General features: G+C 39.1%; 1 protein-coding gene across 11 annotated transcripts in view; it reads left to right on the forward strand.

Moving 5' to 3' along the window:
* tenm2a (teneurin transmembrane protein 2a) overlaps positions 1-18,557 on the forward strand; it is a 2,790,214-nt gene that overhangs the window by 2,743,979 nt on the left and 27,678 nt on the right. For all 11 annotated transcript variants that reach the window (XM_072590496.1, XM_072590497.1, XM_072590504.1 and 8 more), the window contains 3 exons: positions 847-990; positions 4,481-4,730; positions 7,854-7,874. In XM_072590496.1, the coding sequence (XP_072446597.1) occupies positions 847-990; positions 4,481-4,730; positions 7,854-7,874 (415 nt within the window). The remainder of the gene's footprint in view (positions 1-846; positions 991-4,480; positions 4,731-7,853; positions 7,875-18,557) is intronic.

Below are 18,557 nucleotides of genomic sequence, written 5' to 3' on the forward strand. Positions count from 1 at the left end.
CTTGATAAACAAAGGATTGAAAAGTTGGCAGGAGGTAAATGAGAATGTGAGGTAATCAGATCAGCTGTGATCGTATTGAATGGCAGAGCAGGTTTGAAGGGATGAGTAGCCTAATCCAACTCAATTTTTATATTCATACATATATTCTAAACGAAGGCTTTGAGGCTTTCTGCCAAAGATCTACAAAAGTTGCAAATTACTAAAGTATTTATCACATTAGGCTTTTATGAAATGCTGGAAAAGCACAGCAGGTCAAGCAGCTCCCAGCAGGAGAATTGACATTTCGGGCATAAGCCCTTTATCAGGATCCTGATGAAGGTCTTATGCCCGAAACATCGATTCTCATGTGCCTCGGATGCTGCCTGACCTGCTGTGCTTTTCCAGCACCACACTCTCGACTGAGCCCCAGTATCTGCAGTCTTCACTTTCTCCTTTGTATGAAATGCATATGAATGGAGAGAATTTGCGGTCTTCGGTATTTTGTCTTCAGGATTAATATTATATCTTCGAATATATATACGTTGACTTTGATTAAATCAATAAGTTCCCTAAGTAGGTTAACTATGGACATCACATTATTTTTATGATCAACAATCCTACAACCAAATATATACCAACTGTCAGTCATTTCAGGTTTTGTGAATATCCTTTAGCTTTCTCTATATTTTCTTTGCCTTCATACACAGTCTTCTAGTAATTTAATGTATTTTTTTCATCGTTGAATCACACTGGGAGAATAGAACGGAAATGAGGAGAGATGCACTATGAATTTTGATGCACAATTATGGTTGTGAAAATGGCAAATTTTGTAAGCTGTATTTTCTGTGCTTGTTTTTCCTCCCCTAGTTTCTGTCGGTTATGAATATGAATCTTGTCCAAATCTTATCCTATGGGAGAAAAGAACTGCCCTGCTTCAGGGCTATGAACTGGATCCATCAAACCTGGGGGGCTGGTCACTGGATAAGCATCATGCATTGAATGTAAAAAGTGGTGGGTTGTCCAATTTCTAGCAAATTATTCGACATGATTTCTTGTAATGCATTATTGTTTCAAATACCTATTATACTGTGACAACTTAATTTAGACTCTGACAGAAATTTCTGCTATTTTATGTTTGTATGATGAACACAATTACTTACTGAGAAAAAAAATTGATGAATGCTTTCAGTTCAAAAGAGGCCATTCAGCCTATCATGTCTGTTCCTAACTTTGCAGCAATCCAAATCTGCTGTTCCAAATTCTCCCATAATCTTGTTTCTTCCTCTACTTCAAGTACCTTCTCTTGGATGGGACAGTGATCTCTTCCTTAATGGTTCCTGTGGCAAAGCATTCATGCAAAGTAAATAATTCCATGCATTAACAATTTCCCTGAAAAGACATTTCATCTAAACTCTCTTTTTTCTCAGTAAAATTTTAAAGTTGCTGACCAACTTGTCTTCAGTCAGAGGAAATAGTGTTTCTGATTTCATTACCAGGCATGAAATTGGAAAAGAAAACTCTTTAAAACTCCATGTAGTACAGAGAAGTGAATCATTGGGCAGATTTTACTTTAATGCCCCTCAAACCAACACTCCCACAACTAAACCCAGAGTGAGTTGAGGTGAAGGGTTGCCTCCCAATTGGGCTAGAAGGAGCAGGCTCTTCAGCTTCCCAGTCACGACCCTGATGTCACAATGGGGGAAGCTGGAAGTTGGCCTTGCCACCCAAGAGATTCATTTATGTACCAGAGGCTACAATGGTCCAGACTGAGTGGGCACCCTGCTTAACGACTGGGCTAGGAACAATCTGGGCCCAACAAAAAGCCCCATTAGTAACAATGTCTGCCCCTATTGGAAAACCTCCTTCGCATTCATCTTATGATCTCTCCCTCCACATCCCCCCTCACACCCCAACCTGACTATCCCACCCCCAGGAGAATGCTCTATTTACCCCTCCTTCAGGGCCTCCATGGATGTTCTTCCTGCAGATCTGTTGCTGCTCCTGGTGATGCTGTTTGTGTCTAAAGAGTTGCCTGCTTTCGAATTAAGCTGCAGCTCTTGGACGTGAGCACCTCATCCTCAGGAACCCACGCATTAGGCAGCAACGCACTTATCTGGAGTTAACGCCCTGTGGTAGTACTGGAAAAGATTGGATTCAGGATATCATGACCGTTTTAGCTGGTGGATGGGTCCTTTACCCTGGCCATTGTTCAATCCATTATGCTTTGTTATTTATTAACCATTTCCAGACTTATTTTCTGTTTTTAGATAACTGATTATACTTTGTATTATTTTTGTTTTAAAATGCACGTAGTCAAGATTGGTCTGCAAAGACAGAAAACCTCAGTACTGAACCACATTTCCACAAACGATAATATGAAATAAGTCTGCTATAACCATGTCAGCTGTTTTTGATAAGATTCAAGTAGATATTCATACTTTATTTGAAGATTTCTGATTTTGTAAGCCCCAAAGTGATCCAACAAATCAGTCTCAGTTCGAGAACTAATGGTGTGTGTGGGTGTGTGCATTTCTAATAATTGCAAAGGAGGAGAAGCATGGCTGACCTGATCCATAGGGAGCAGCAACCTTCTACCACCCTCCCTGACTCTCACTGCTGCTATACCCCCAGCCCTCATAATCACAAGGTGAAATTTTACTCCCAGAGTGAATGTGGCAAGGTTATTTTGTCCATTTTTTTTCCTCTAGAGAGGTTGTAGAGGGAGAGGTGCTGAGATGTCTGCTTTAACAATGGCAGGGGAGTGGTCAGTTCTTCCAGTTCATGGGTTTTTCTAGTTTGGTTTAGTTGTCGCAGAGAAGCTACTGGTAGTTGTAGCAGAAGCTGCTATGGTGCAAAATGTTTCCATGCTTCAGCAGATGATTCTTGGCTGTTTTTCTCACAAATGAAGGCAACTCCAATTCCAGCTTATCTGCCAATTCCACCAGCTTTGTCTTGCTCACCTTTTGTAAAACCCCCAAAGTCACTTCTTCCACAACCAGAAAGCTCGTAATGACTGAAAGAGCTATTACACCAAGCGCTGTCTAAACCAACTAAATTCAACACCAGGAACACACGACACTAATACCTACCATTTGCTGCCTTTGATTCCAATAACCCTATTCCCAAATTGGATAGACCAAATATATCCCGGGTGAGCCCCCAGTCTGTCATGGACCAGGCCAGACCCCCTCAAAATATTTTAAGAAGGTAGTCCAGACCCTCACATTTTCTTATTTTAAAGGTAGATGAGAAGTGGATATTCGGTGTGGGATGCAGCTGGTCAAACCACGCAGCTTTAAGCAAAACAGAAATTATTTAAACACTGTAGTTGAAATTGAACAAAAGAAAACAGAATTTAGAATAACTTACCCATCGGAAAACTTAATGAAGGAACTGTTCCAATTCCCGTAACACCCATAAACACATCCCTTGCCAAAACATAAATTCAAACACAGGTTCTTACGGGCAGGAGAGATTTCAGATAGAAAAATCAGTGAAGAATCAGCTGTTCAATTGATCATGGATTAGGTGGCCAATCAGAGATGGTGAGGATGTAGCTTGACCCAAAGGGTGGTTTGAAGGGCAGTGCTTGTCACTGGCCTCTCGGGTGTTTTTTAAAAAAAAATTTTAAAAAAATAAACAGGAATTTCTGATCACACAGCATTGCCCTTTGAGGTGAAGGGTCACTGCTTGTCACTGGCCACCTGGGTGTTAATAAAAAAAAGAAGTGACCCAAAGGGTGTGTTTTCACTCAATGAGGGATTAGAGAGAAAGGTTATTGGTCAACATAGTTGAGGAGAACAATCACTCATTGGAGTGAGGAGAGGTGGAAGTATTGATTGTGAACAGGAGCTGGTTGATTTAAGGAGAAAGGGAATTGCTTGGGTAAGCTGCTAATCCCAAGCACTTACATAAATGTGGGATCAGAGGTTTAGTGGATCTGGGATATCAGAGGGTTTAGGCAGATTGGAGGGAAGTTCCCTTGATGAGAGGTATTGTAGTGGTGGAAGAACAAAGAGGCTTGATGGTGGTGAGGTCAGAAGTTATGTGGGGGGGATCAGCGGTCTTGGGAAAAGATCATTAATGTGTTGTGATCAATCATGGAGACTTATTTCATAGGCAAGCTCCTGGATCCAGTAAAACCTTGAATCTACCAAGTCCTTTGAAGCTAAAGTGGTAAAGGTTTGTGTCAGCAAGCTTCAGTGATACAAATCAACCATCTTATTTTAAATTCAGCCCATTGAGTTGTTTCTTTAATGCTGAATTTCAAGTCAGCTTCTCAGAACTGGTCACCTTCATGGCTGCCCAACAACCCATGTCTTCCTCAAGCCTTCCAGACCCTTTGCCTCACTTTTAACACCCTCCTCTTTTGCCAAGACTTTTGTAAATACACTTACAATTACCCTTATCTGGAGTTCTGCTGCTGGCCGTTGTTCATTTTGTTTAGACTAATGCTCTTTGTAGATTGCTGATGTTAACCCACTCTCACCCTCCTCTGTAGGTGTCTTGCACAAAGGAAATGGTGAAAACCAGTTTTTATCCCAGCAGCCAGCAGTGATTAACAGCATCATGGGAAATGGACGCAGGCGCAGCATCTCTTGCCCCAGTTGCAATGGTCTCGCTGATGGAAACAAGTTGTTGGCCCCTGTAGCTTTGGCTGTTGGTATCGATGGCAGTCTGTACATTGGAGACTTCAACTTTATCAGACGTGTTTTTCCTGCCAAAAATGTCACCAGTATCCTAGAGCTGAGGTAGGAGACTTGGTAATAAATCACTGTCACCTGGCGGTTTCTGGTCTGTTGCATTATTGGCTTGAGCACTGTGACTGAATTTGCCTTTGATTGTATGTGGATTATAAACTGAGCACTCAAGGAAAAACCCAGCATTCATTACACGGTACCTTGCTACTACTTTGAACTGCTGTTGCTATTTCTTCTTTTTCATTATCATTTAAAGTTGGTTATTTGGTCAACTCATTGATTTCCGGCTCATGTTGCAACTATTCCTCCTTTCCATCACACAGAAATGAAATTAAAAACAGCAAGATAAAGATTTAGCAAAAGGTTATTCCTGTGAACCTGAACATGGCTCAAGCAGCAGTTCTCACTTAGCAGGGGTTATGTTCACTGGTCCCAAATCAAGCCCAATGATAATAAGTTGAAAATTATATATGCAAGAAAAATAAAATTAGTGGACCCCGAACCATCCTCCATCAGAAGTTGTGAATGACCTTGAAGTATGCTATTTGTATTTGGTCCCATAAAATTTTTAGGAAATCAACTGATTTTCCCTTTGATATGCTTTTGTATCATAGTAACTTTATAAGATGTTTAAAAGCTAGTACATCTAAAATTTCAAATGTAATAGTTGACGTCTTGCTGAATTATAAAACTAGTAGCTCATTCAACCTTTTGAAATTATGAAGAAAGATAAGTCACATTGCATATGGAAAATCATCTTCTGAGATAACAAGAGGACTTTTCTTTTGAATCCCACTGTAGTTCTTCATTCATAAAACACTTTTCAGAGCTGTAGGGAGGGTCCTATCAAATAGCAGCCTCTTGGGAAATGAAAAAAAATTAAGTCAGAAATAAATGTGTGATATTTTTCTGCAGCTTCTCATAAAATAGAATTCAGTTTAAGTAACAAAATTCACTGACAGAAATCTAATATTCCTTGCTGTCTTCCCTGAGACCCATTAATACCAGGAAAATAAAGGAACTAATTAAAACTCCCTCTTCCTTTTAATTTCTATTTTTATTTTATAAAATACCATATGCTGAAAGGTGTTCATGAAAACAACATATCTTGAACAGTGTCCTAACTCACACCAAAGTTCCTCTAACCTGTTGCTGATCTGTGTTGGCTCCCAGTCTGGTAGTGTTTAACTTTATAATTTTCTTTCTTGTCTGACATTACTACATATATCTCTGTCACCTCCAAGTCCACAAACCTCTGAGATATCTGTGCTTTTCCAATTCTGGTCTCCTGAGTACTTTGTTTTCATAATTTCATACTGTTCACAGCTGTCCTTACTGTCACCATAACCCTGAGGCTTGGCATCCCCTTCATGATTCTCCCCACACTTTACATTGTCTCCTTCACAAAAAATGCTCCTTAAGACTCACTTCTTGGTTTAAACTTTTTGTCACCCATCCTATTATTTCCTCATGTGGCACACAGTCATATTTTGTGTCAAAAAGCTCTTGTGGAGCTTCTTGGAACATTTTACTATGTTAAGGTAATATATTAATACAAATTGTTGTTGTCAGTGATGTTAAACTGCTAAAAGTTTTTTGCAGCTTTTCAATCCATGTGAACTGTTTTAATTGTAATTGCATTACAATATGTTTCAGCTTTGGCATTGTTCTGTACATTTACATTGATACAAGTATTTATGTTGCCCATCTCTTCCTGTATTCCCTTTCCTGTGTAATTTTGCAAAATGCCACACTGGTTAAAATTCTGTCATATCCTTCATTCTCCAGGGTCCTGCTAGTTGGGTGAAACATGTTTTATCAAATCACAGCCTAATCTCCATTAACTACATCCTTGTTTTAGTCCTGACAAATATTGGGAAAAAGCTGAATGCTGGCAGTTAAAATGTCTCTGAAGGGAATTGTATAATGTGGTGATGCAACACATTGGCAAGTCAATGCATCGTGCTCTAGAGTATAGCATGCAGATTCCATGTCTGCAATCCATCCTCTGCTTTTCTTGATTTCGACAATGCCGTTAGGATAGGTGCTGACTGGAGCCAGGTGGTTCCCTGCAGGAAGTGAAGAGACAGTGAAATTTCATTCTCATCCGGTGCTGCACTCGAACAGCTTCTAGCAGGTGGCCAAAGGGCATCATTGGCAGAAATCATGGAGTGAAACTTCACTTCTTATGCATGGCAGATGTCATTATGTGGAGCAGGGAGAATCAAAGGAGGAGCATAATAATAACTTGTCAGCAAAATCAAATGGAATTATATGGTTCCTAGTTACAGAATTTCATTTTCTTTTCCTCAAATGAGAGAGAACTGGCTTATCACTTCTGACTTAACCGGATACCCTCACCTTTGCTCTGAGAATAATGTTTCATCAGTATTATGTTTACAGAAACTGTTTCTGAGATTGGTAGTTTCAGCTAAGACCGAGTTTCAAAAATTTAGTGCAGATAGAAGCAACAAGAAATGTGTTAAATTATAGCTCAGAGGGAGATAGAATTCCAAACAAAGACCGATGCATGTGATTTTGAATATTAAATGTTGTATGTCACAGCAAGATTGCCTTCACTTATTTGAGCTCTTCACTGCTAAGAAACTGTATAAGCTTATTATCGGCTCCAGCACTGGACTGAATGTCAATACATGAATTAAATGCTCTGATACTCCATGCTGGAGAAATCATATTTGGAGTTGTATCAGTGGGTAATTTTTGTTTTCATTGTACTTGTGTCACCTGCCTCTACTAGCTAGTCAAACACATCTGTATTGTACTTTAGAACAATCTAAATGCCTCACTATTAACATTTCAATTCATTATTGCTACTTACATCGTCAGGAAAAGAAAAATGTCAACAACTGACTCACATAGCTCTAACCTCTTAATCTTACAAAACAATACTTACAGCACAGCACAGCACAAAAAATGTGATTGATGCATTTAAAACTTCCAGTGTGCCAGTGTCAACGTTGTTTATAAACAGTTTTATGAATATTGTTTCAGCCAAATCAATCCTGCCCTTGATCTTTAGTAATATTTTTGCCTGTCACCACTTGTCTGTATTTAATAACTTCAGCAATCATACAACAAACTAATGATATACAATGTATGTCTTGGATAATTGTTTGCCTGTTCCTCTTTTTCTATTGCTGTCTTTCCACAAAGAAATAAAGATTTTAGACATAGGTAAGCCAATCACTTTAACATGCCTGCTTCAGAAATACTATCTTGTCTTTATTTTTCCTGCTTTTTTTGTTTTTTTTATTTTTGGATGTGTTTGTTTTTCTGTTATTGCTTAACCTGCTGTAGACAAAAGAACTCTGAATAAATGCGGTTAATTAGAGGTACTATCAGTGGTTAGTACTTATCTGTAGATTACCTCCTCGTGTATGGTTAGTAATTTATCAGTAAAAGAGTCATCCTCAGGGCTTATTAGTAGCATACAGTTTGCTTATGGCTTTAGAAAGGGGGGGGGGGGGGGGGGGGGGGGGGGGAAGAGAAATGCTCCCTTAAGAACAACTACTGGCATGTCTTTGGAATTGCAATTTTGAACCAAGACTGTGGATTCAAACCCTAATTGGGGACCTGAGTACATAATCTAAATGGGCCAGTTTTTGTATTACTGAGAAAACTCTGCTGTCTTCGGAGACATTTTAGTTGTATGCCCATCTAGCCTCTCAGATGGATGTAAAAGGTACCATGGCATTAGTAAAAAAAAGAGAATTCTTCAGCACCCTGAGCCAACATGTACTTCTCAATTAATGGTTCATAAACCAATTATCTGGCCATTTAGTCCATTACTGTTTGTGTGGAAATTTAGTGTGTCAATTGGGTATTGATTTTGCATATGGCATTCAAAAATGAACCTCTTGCCCTTGGCACTTGCAGCATTCTAAATATCTGACTTATAGAATGGTCACAGCACAGGAGGCTAATCACTCCAAACTTTCTGTGCCTGCTCTTTGCAGAAGCAATTCATCGAGTCCCGCTTACTCCCCTTTGTCACATTGCCCAGCAATTTTGTCCCTTTCTGATACTCCTCCAATTCTTTTCTGAAAGGCAGAATTAAATCTGCCCACATCATTCTCTAAGGCAGTGCATTCTAACAGATGCCGTGTAAATGTTTCTTGTCATGTCACCATTACTGTTTTTGCCCATTATCTTAAATCAATATAATCTGGTCCATGATCTTTCCCCCCCATGGAAAAAGTTTCTCCCTATCTACTCTATCTAGACCACTGATGATTGTGAATCACCTCTCAATCAATGGGGAACATCCAGTGAACAAAATAATCTAGTTGATGCCAAACCTCTTTATATTGCAGATTTAGCATAACTTCCTTGCTTTTCTACTCTGTGAACCTGTTTCTAAAGACCTTGTCACTTTCAGATGATGATGAAATATCTTGAATTTGTGAACTCCTCTCCCAACTTTATTGACTACCAATCTCTTTGCAGAATCTGACTTTAGGTTTGGGAGTGGAAATGGCAGTGGTTGGTGTTAGGGTAATGGTTGCCAGTTAGATTTGTCGTAAAACACATGTAATAAGCACAAAGGAGAGTTAGAAGAACTAATATATCGTCTAGTAACAGCAAGTGTGAACTTTGGAATGACTATCGGCAAAACCAAAAACTGATGCCTATCTCAAAATCATCAAGAAATATTCATATATTCACAGAAGGAAAAGAACAGTTGCAAGAATTGAAGTATTTAGAAAGCACAATATCTGCAGGTGGAGCGTGCGAGAAGAAAATAAAAACAAGGATAGCATTCAGAAAGACAATATTTGGTAAGAAAATATTTTACTGAACAGGAAAGCTAAACAGACAACTGAAGAGACAGCATATAAAGAGCTTGATGTGGAATGTATTTTCTATGTGAGTGAGACTTACACATTATGGAAAGAGGAGTTCAGAAAAGATTATTGAGAATGTTGCCAAGGTTGGAGGGTTTGAGCAACAGGGAGAAGCTGAACAGGCTGGGACTGTTTTCCCTGGAGCGCCAGAGACTGAGGGGTGAACTTATAGAGATTTATAAAATCATGAGGGGCATGGATAAGATAAATAGACAAGTCGTTTCCCTGGGGTGGCGAGTGCAGAACTAGAGGGCATAGGTTTAGGGTGTGAGGGGAAAGATATTTTCCCGCCTCAAGTGACTGACTGTGTGGAGTTTGCACAGTCTCTCCCTGTCTGTGTGGGTTTCCTCTGGGTGCTCCGGTTTCCTCCCACAGTCCAACGATGTGCAGGTCAGATGAATTGGCTATGCTAAATTGCCGGTAGTGCTAGGTGAAGGGATAAACATATGGATGGTTATGCTTTGGCAGGTTGGTGTGGACTTGTTGGCCGAAGGGCCTGTTTCCACACTGTAAGTTATCTAATCTAATCTAATATAAAAGGGACCTAAGGGGCAACTTTTTCACTTAGAGGATGGTGCCAGAGAAATGAGCTGCCAGAGGAAGTGGTGAAAACTGGTATAATTATAACATTTAAAAGACTTCTGGATGTGTATATGAATAGGAAGGGTTTGGTGGGATATGGGTCAAGTGTTGGCAAATGGGACGAGACTGGGTTGGGATATCTGGTTGGCATGGATGAGTTGGACCGAAGGGTCTATTTCCGTGCTGTACATCTCTATGACTAACTTGTTAAATAGTTTTAAAATATGGATTGGAGGATAATGAAAAGGATCATCCAGACAGAAAAAGTAACAAGGGATGAAGAGCTGTGGAGAGTGAACAGACAGATTGAATTAAGAATTTGAACGAAATTGAGAAAGTCTAGGTCAGGCCCATCTGAAAAGGAAATGGGTTTTTTAAGTGATATTATGGAGGGAATATTTCAAGGAAAATAAGAGAATAGTAATGCTTGATGGATTGAAATTTAATTGGCAAATTAAAAGACTGACATAGGATAGAGGGACATTACAAGATGCCAATCATCCATGGACCTGCCTTTGGCCAGAGTACGCATAATGAAGATGACCCCCAAGATCTTCTGGTCCTGCATCCCTTTCAGAATTCTGTCCTTTATTTTGTCTTTCCTCTCCTTGTTCTTCTGACCAAGATAAATCATGTCACACTTGTTTGAATTAAATTTAATCTTTGATTTGTCCTCCTATTGCACCAACCTGTCTATTGTCCTTTCTGAAGTTTAACACTATAATCCTGACAGTGTACAGTACTTCCAATGTTTTATGTCATTGACAAATTTTGAAATAGTGACCTCTGCACTCAAGTCTAAATCATTAAATATACCACAAAAGGAAGAGGTTCTAACATCAATCACTGAGGCATCCCACTATAAACCTTTTTCCAGTTGGGAAATGACTATTTTCCACGAATCTAATTTCTGTCACTCAGCTAAAGCTATACCTGACGATATAGATTTTATTTAATATGTAGATTAAATTCTGAGATCCGCTTTGAAGACAGTAGTCAGGTGTTAGAGGTTGGACCCTTTACATCTTGGATCATGCTGTTCTGTGGCCTTACCGTGATATTCAGTGCAACAGTGAATATACTTTAACATTTATAAACTTTTATCGAGACCCAAACAAATCATACTTCCACACAGTTGAATATGGTAGCGGTGATGGGTAGGGTAGATGGTTTCTGTGTAGGATAGATGGTTTCACTTTGTCTCAGGCAAATCTGATGAACCTCAAGGCAAATTTGATCCGAGGCACGAGGATCCTCAGAAGATTTCCCTAACAGAGTGGCTCGACAGCTCACTTGAAATCAGATGAAGTAGTTGAAGACCTCCTGTAAGTGAGGTAAAGTGAAGCATGCTCCATAGTGGCAGTATGTCCACACAACCTTAGCAGTTGATCTTCCTTTACATGGTCCTTCAAGGTGCTTGAAGGACTGGTACAAGCATTTGGATGAGAATTATAGAAGATGGACTTGCACAGGGACAGAATCGCCTCAAGTTTCCATTTGAAGCAACAATGACTCCAGGTCAGTACCTTCTTATGTGCAATAGGCTTGTGGCTGAAGAGATCCTTTTTAAACATTGGGTTGCTTAAAACCTCAGCAGGTTTCCACTCATTCCGAGCAACATGGAATGCCTTTTTAACAACCCAGGACATTCATTATTGAGGAGATTTGGTGTGGCGTGATGTCCCAGCAGTCAGTCATCTCAATAGATCCTATTTAAGATTTATAGATTGTCATCACTTCATATGAAGATGCAGGGTTGAGAGGTGAACTCATTCAGACTTTTGCAGCATACTTCCTACCTTATTAGACTCAGAGTAAGGACTGGCCTTCAAACAAATGAAAAAGAAAATAGAAGGCCAGAAAGTGGGAGAGGGAATCCTATTCAATGTGAAGCTGAAGCTCCACCCAGCTTGTCAGCTCGTTGGATCTAAAGATAGCTGCCTCTCCCAACAAGAAACCCATCAAAAATGAGTAGTTTGAAATGCTGACACTGGTTCAAGGAAGTATTGCAGTTGACAGGATTGTTCAGTAGAGGGCAGTCAGTGCTTTCTTTGAAAGATCTGAACACTTTCAGCAGGTTTTCAATGCAAAATTATCTTTCCGAAATAAGTTAAGCAGATCATCGCAACAGCGAAGATGAATCCAGGTTATGGAAACATGATGGGCTGTTAGCCATATAGGGGTACTCACCAAATGGGTGTACTGACTTTTAGTCAGTCGATTTAAACTTTAATAACTTTAATGTCTGATTTTGCCTTTACTTAGGGTCAAATTTACTGTCCTGCCCTTTGCCTCCTATTGTAAAGTGACGTTACACAAAACCTATTTGATAACCATATAGACTCTTTATTAACCTTCCTTCTTTATGTTGGTTTGAAGCAAAATTTATTACAAAAATAAAGTCTTCATAAAGGCCATTTATATCTGAAGGAATCAGACCAAGCCCTTGTTGTTAGCAAGCTTTTGTATGGTTAGGGCTTGTGCGATTAGTGTGAGGCTTTCAAAATCAGCAAAATGATTTCTGGCTATAAGATGAATTCAGCTAAGATGATTGTATTCCATTTTATGAGGGTTTACTTCTCAGCTTTTCTAGGAACATAATCATTTATCTAAAGAAGATTGGGCAGTAAATGCTGAAGATTTCTCATAGCTTTCTCCACCTACTGAAATCTTGGATCAAGAAGACTGGATGATATTTAATGAGAGACTTTCTCAGCTTTTCCAAGAGTGTGATTAGCACAATGATGTCTCAGAAGTTGATGAGCCTCTTAATTCTTCCAATATTCTTAAACAGGAGACGTACCAATGGAATAAACCCATTACATACTATTGCCAGGCCTAGTTTAATCAATTCCAGAAGTAGTTCCTATAGCACATGACTCTTCAGTTCTTCATACAAGATATAAAGATTCATCTGATACTTTTCCAAACCAAGTCTTATGGTGAAGCCATTTTGTATGAGCAGCAGTGCTAATGAAGAAGGATCACAGATTGAAGAAGTGATAGAAGTTTCAGCTTTATGACATGATCAGACCAGTATTTCATTCAACAGCATTCAGGGTATACCAGATGAGTTTGTTCATGATGACGGAGAACAGGACACTCTGCAGAAATACTCTTCAGTGCTGAAGTGTAAGAATGATGCTCAATTTGTACATGAGAACTCAACAATTCTTCATCTTCATTCTTGTGTTCAGAGGCCCTGTCGAATGTGACAGATGCAACCCTAAAGTAAACCTTTTATCTTATCTTTGCACCCAGAAAGTTTTGCAATGACCCCAGATGCAGTCTCAGCCATCCTGACTGAATCTTCCAGTGGAAGCAGCAAACTCTGAAGAATTTTTGCTGATTCTTTGAAGTCCTCATGTGAGTCTTCTGATGAAGTGAATCCATAATCGGTAGTCTTCCTGCTGGTTCACTCATCTTTGTCCTAGAATTGAGAATATGGTGTATAAATCTTCAGCTGTTGTTGTGCTGCTATTGGAATTGAATTGATATTTCTCAGCTCTTCGATTTCGAAACTTTGCTATTCACCAACCTTTCAGCAGATCTTCTGTTCACCAGAAAGAAGCTTAAAACAGATAAAAGTGATTGCTGTCCAGTTAAGCAGAGTTGATGAGTACCCACCTGTCTTCATTCTGCTCTGGCAGCCCATTCCAATCTTTCCTTTCAGTGTTATGACATTTGCGAGATTATTACTAATCCTACTCTTTGTTTCAGCTGCCGACTGCATGGTTTCAGGCCTGCCTTCCTGCGATTGTCCTCCCATGCCAGTTCAGGAGGAATTGAGATCTCCACAGCACTTTAATCTGTGAAAAATGGACCTTGGGAATATGGTGGGGTTGAAAATATATTCAGTCTGAAGGGGAATGTGCTTAGTTAAATGTTACAACTAATAATGTTAATAAAGTAGTTTTAATTGGAGGCAGGAGAAGTAAATGATGGGATGTAGAGCTGAGGTCTAATGTTTATGCAGATGAGCTTCTGAGGATAGCTTCACTATCACTAAAACTCCACAGTGATGTGCTAGTGCTCTACCAAAAGGCTAGGCTCTGTACGACTTGGAACATGCTGCTTTGTAGCCTCACCATCATGCACAGTGAATTAATAAACTTAGTTTAACTGTTACTAAGAAGTCGGGGCTGCACATGAATCAAGACCTGAAGAAACCCAACGAGAACATGATGAAAATGTATCCATGCTGTTCCTGTCCCCTTTGTTGCAAGACACTTAACTTTGCTCACTTTGTCAAATGCCTTTTGGAAGTCTGTGTATATCACTCCAACTACATTACCTGCATCCATTCGTTCTGTTGCCTCATCAAAACTCCAGGCAATTTAATTAAACATGATTTGCTCTTAACCTAAGTTAAGCTGACTGAATTGTATAGGCCTTATCTTTACACCTTTTTTGAATAAGGTTATATGACATTTGCAAATCTTCAATCCTCTGTCACGACATCAATATCTAAAGAGATTTGGGTAATGATAGCCAGTATATCCATAATTTCCACACTCCCTTTACTCTTTAGCTTTTGTACATCTCATCCAGTTCTGGTGACTTACAGCTTTAAGTAGATCCAGCTTTCCTCTTTATCAATTTTTAAGTCTCCACTTCCACTATGATTTGGACAGTGTCACCTTCCTTGGTAAAGACAGAAACAAAGTACTCATTTAATATTTCAGTAATGCCTCCTGTCTCCACTGTAAATGTGCATTTAGGGCAAAAATAAAATCCATAACTCTTTTTTATAATTATTTTACTAATTATATGCCTAAAGAAGAGATTGAACATTATAGCAGCTACCATTCTTTTCTGCTACTCTCTCTGCTTCTCTGATTTTTTTTCACTATCACTCTGAATGTTTTAGATGTTTTCAATACAACTTGTTCAAGGATGTTATTACAAACCTCTGGAGCACTGAGACTTGAATCTGGACCTACCTGTGATTTTTTTTACTTTGAACTGAGATATGCAATCCACCTGACACCAGTCACATACACCCCTTTTCTGCTTCATCTTACTCTCTGTGACTTTCATCATCCAGGGAGCTCGAGATTTGTTTACTTTATCTTTGTTCTTTGTGAGAATATACCTCTCAATAGTAACCAAACAATTCCTCTTTAATGGCATTCTATTGTTCCATTGCCATTTGACTGCCACACTGAAATGTTTTCTGTTTGAAATCTATTCTCATCTCATCGGAGATGGCACTTAACCAATTAATTATACTTCCACTGCAGGATTGCTTGTCCTTTTCCATTGCTAACCTAAAGATTATGATACAAAGATCATTGCCATATAAATAATTGATGTTTGATTGTCTTGATGCACCTCATTCTCCAGATTCAGCAATGTTTCCTTCCTCGTTGAATCGAAAACCTCTTGTCCCTTTCTCTCCTTTACATTGTGGCTATTCCAGTCAACATTAGAACAATAAAGTTCCACATTATAACTACACTATAAACTCTTGCATGTCTCTGTAATTTCCTTGGAAATTTGTTCCTCTATGTATTGCCCACTAGTTGGTAACTTGAAATATATCATAATAAACAGGATGCAACAAGAAGTGAAGTGAAAGTGACTGTCCTTGACACCAGGGCTGTATTAGACCAAGTGTGGCTTCAAGGAGCCCAGCAAAATTGGAGTCAGTGGGCAGTGGGGGAAAAACTCTCCGCTGGTTGGAGTCATATTTGACACACAGGAAGATAGCTGTGGTTGTTCGAGGTCGGTCATCTCAGATTCAGGAAAGCACTGCAAGAGTATTTGAGGATAGTGTCCTTGGCCCAACCATGTTCAGCTGCTTCATCAAAAATCTTTTCTCCATCATAAGGTCGAATGTGGGGATGTTCGCTGATGATTGCATAATGTTCAGCACCATTCATGACTCTTCAAATACTGAAGCAGTCCGTGTCAAAATTCAGTATACCTGGAAAATGTTCTGGCTTGAGCTGAAAAGTGGCAGGTAACATTTGTGCCACACATATGCCGGGTAATGACCATCACCAATAAGAGACAATCTAACCACCGTCCCTTAACATTCAATGACATTACCATCACTGATTCCTCCACATCTTGGGGTTACGATTGACCGGATGCTGAACTGAACTTGTCTTTTAAATACAGTGGTTGCAAGAGCAGGTCAGAGGCTAAGAATACATGGCGAGTAATTCACCTCCTGATTCCCCAAAGCCTGTCCATCATCTTAGCTTAAAAATGTGTTGCTGGAAAAGCGCAGCAGGTCAGGCAGCGTCAAAGGAACAGGAGAATCGCGTTTCAGGCATAAGCCCTTCTTCAGGCTTATGCCTGAAACATCGATTCTCCTGTTCCTTTGATGCTGCCTGACCTGCTCCGCTTTTCCAGCAACACATTTTTAAGCTCTGATCTCCAGCATCTGCAGTCCTCACTTTTTCCCTGTCCATCATCTACAAGGCATAGGTTACAAGTATGATAGAATGAATAACACGCAAGAAGCTTAATATCATCCAGGACAAGGCAGCCCACTTGATTGACACCGCATCCACAAGCATTCACTACCCCCACTATCAACACTCGGTCTCAACAGTGTGTACTATCGGTAGGATGCACTGCAGAAATAAACCAAAGATCCTTAGATTGTACCTTCCAAACCCATGACCAGTTCTATCTAGAAGGACAAGGGTAGCAGATATATGGGAACGCCATCATCTGCAAGTTCCCCTCCAAGGCATTCAACATCCTGACTCAGAAATATATCACCGTTCCTTCACTATCATTGGGTCAAAATCCTGAAACTCCCTCCCTAGTAGAATTATGGGTTTACCTCCAGTACATGGACTGTAGCATTTCAAGAAAGTAGCCACTTCAACCTTCTCAAGCACGACTATGGATAGGCAATAAATGCTGGCCAGCCAATAACACTCACATTCCATAAGTGTATTTTTTCATAAAATCATGTCTAGCAGATCGAAAGTGGGACTTCAGGTAAGTCTGCTGATTTAAACTTGGCCATCTACCCAATTTATATCATTCCTTGTGTGTTAATAAACTAGAACACACAAATCTATGATTGGTCCATAAAACAGTTAAATTATCTGGCAGCATGAATAAGGACTACCAATGGGATCTCCTTTGTTCCAGTTTCCACTTACCAAAGTCGATATCTAGTCACCTCTTTAGTTCACTCAATTTACGCATTAAGTGTTTGAGCTAATGCTAATCAGCAAAGTCTCCTTTTATGACAGAATTGGATATTCTCAACTTCGTTTGTAACAGGAGAGCTAGAATTTATCTCAATAGTCCAAGCTTAGAGAGTGAAAAATCAGGCAGACTTTCCTGTTCCTGTTTATTGTCCTGCAATCTCTACTTGATGTTGTTAAATCCGTGGGTGTTTGCAAGATGAGACTCAGCTCTGATTTTCTGGTGATCAAATAAGCTACTGACACTTCCAAAAGTTCAGAATTACTCCAAAACAAAGATTACTTGAGAAAGTTACCAGAAAGCAGTTGATTGATACATGTGAATTCTATTGCAGGTAGGCTTCAGTTACTTCTGGAGATATGTACAAAGAGAAATCATATTTGGTGGAAAAGAAAATAATTTCAGAGGTTGCATGTAGGAGCTCTGAAAAAATAAATGATGAAATGTAATCCTTTGAAAAAAATACATGGAGAGGTGATCTCAGGACTGGATTTTTTACGTTAAGTACTTAACATTGATAGTACTTACCATAAAACTACTATCTCCTTTATGATATTTGTAAATTGACTTCCTTTGTAGTACTGTATTGAAATCATCATTTGTTTCATCTTTAAATTTTTTTATGACTAATAAGCACTCTTGTGATATTAAGTTTTCGGCAGATAAGATTTTTGTTTGGGGTTTTATTCGAGAACCACACACGTTCTTCAATAAATCAGCTAGATTGCCAAATATAGAAAAGATTATAAATGGTTAGCTATGAGTTATAAGCTTGTTTTTCCATTAAGTTCCTTGAGTAAAGCTCAAATTGTCAGCAAAATCAAGGTTTATGTATCTTGATTCCCGGATTTTATTTTACAACAGGCTTTCAAACATTTGTGTGGTATAGTAAGCATGATGGAGGCAACAAACCCTCTGTGAGATTGTTGAAAAACTAATAAAGCTGAGTTATATAGGAGATAAAGGTGTTCAGTTTGAAATGTTAGAATAAGTGTTTTAGTACATTTTGGAGATTGATATGATGAGAGATTTAGGGTATAAAGTACACAATCATAAGATGTTATCAGCCATCTCAGAATCTCTTCGTGGGGAAAGGAGGATTTATCAAAAACATGCTGATATATTAACATTTGTTGGATTTCCATTTTAAAGACTTAACTGAGCTTCAAATTAGAACTTTACTGAATTTTACCAGAAATTGACTCAATGTTATTTGATGAATTTCATGGACAGTTTCTCTCCATAAATTCAG

Source organism: Chiloscyllium punctatum, chromosome 20 (genome assembly GCF_047496795.1).
Source record: "Chiloscyllium punctatum isolate Juve2018m chromosome 20, sChiPun1.3, whole genome shotgun sequence".
Lineage (NCBI taxonomy): Eukaryota > Metazoa > Chordata > Chondrichthyes > Orectolobiformes > Hemiscylliidae > Chiloscyllium > Chiloscyllium punctatum.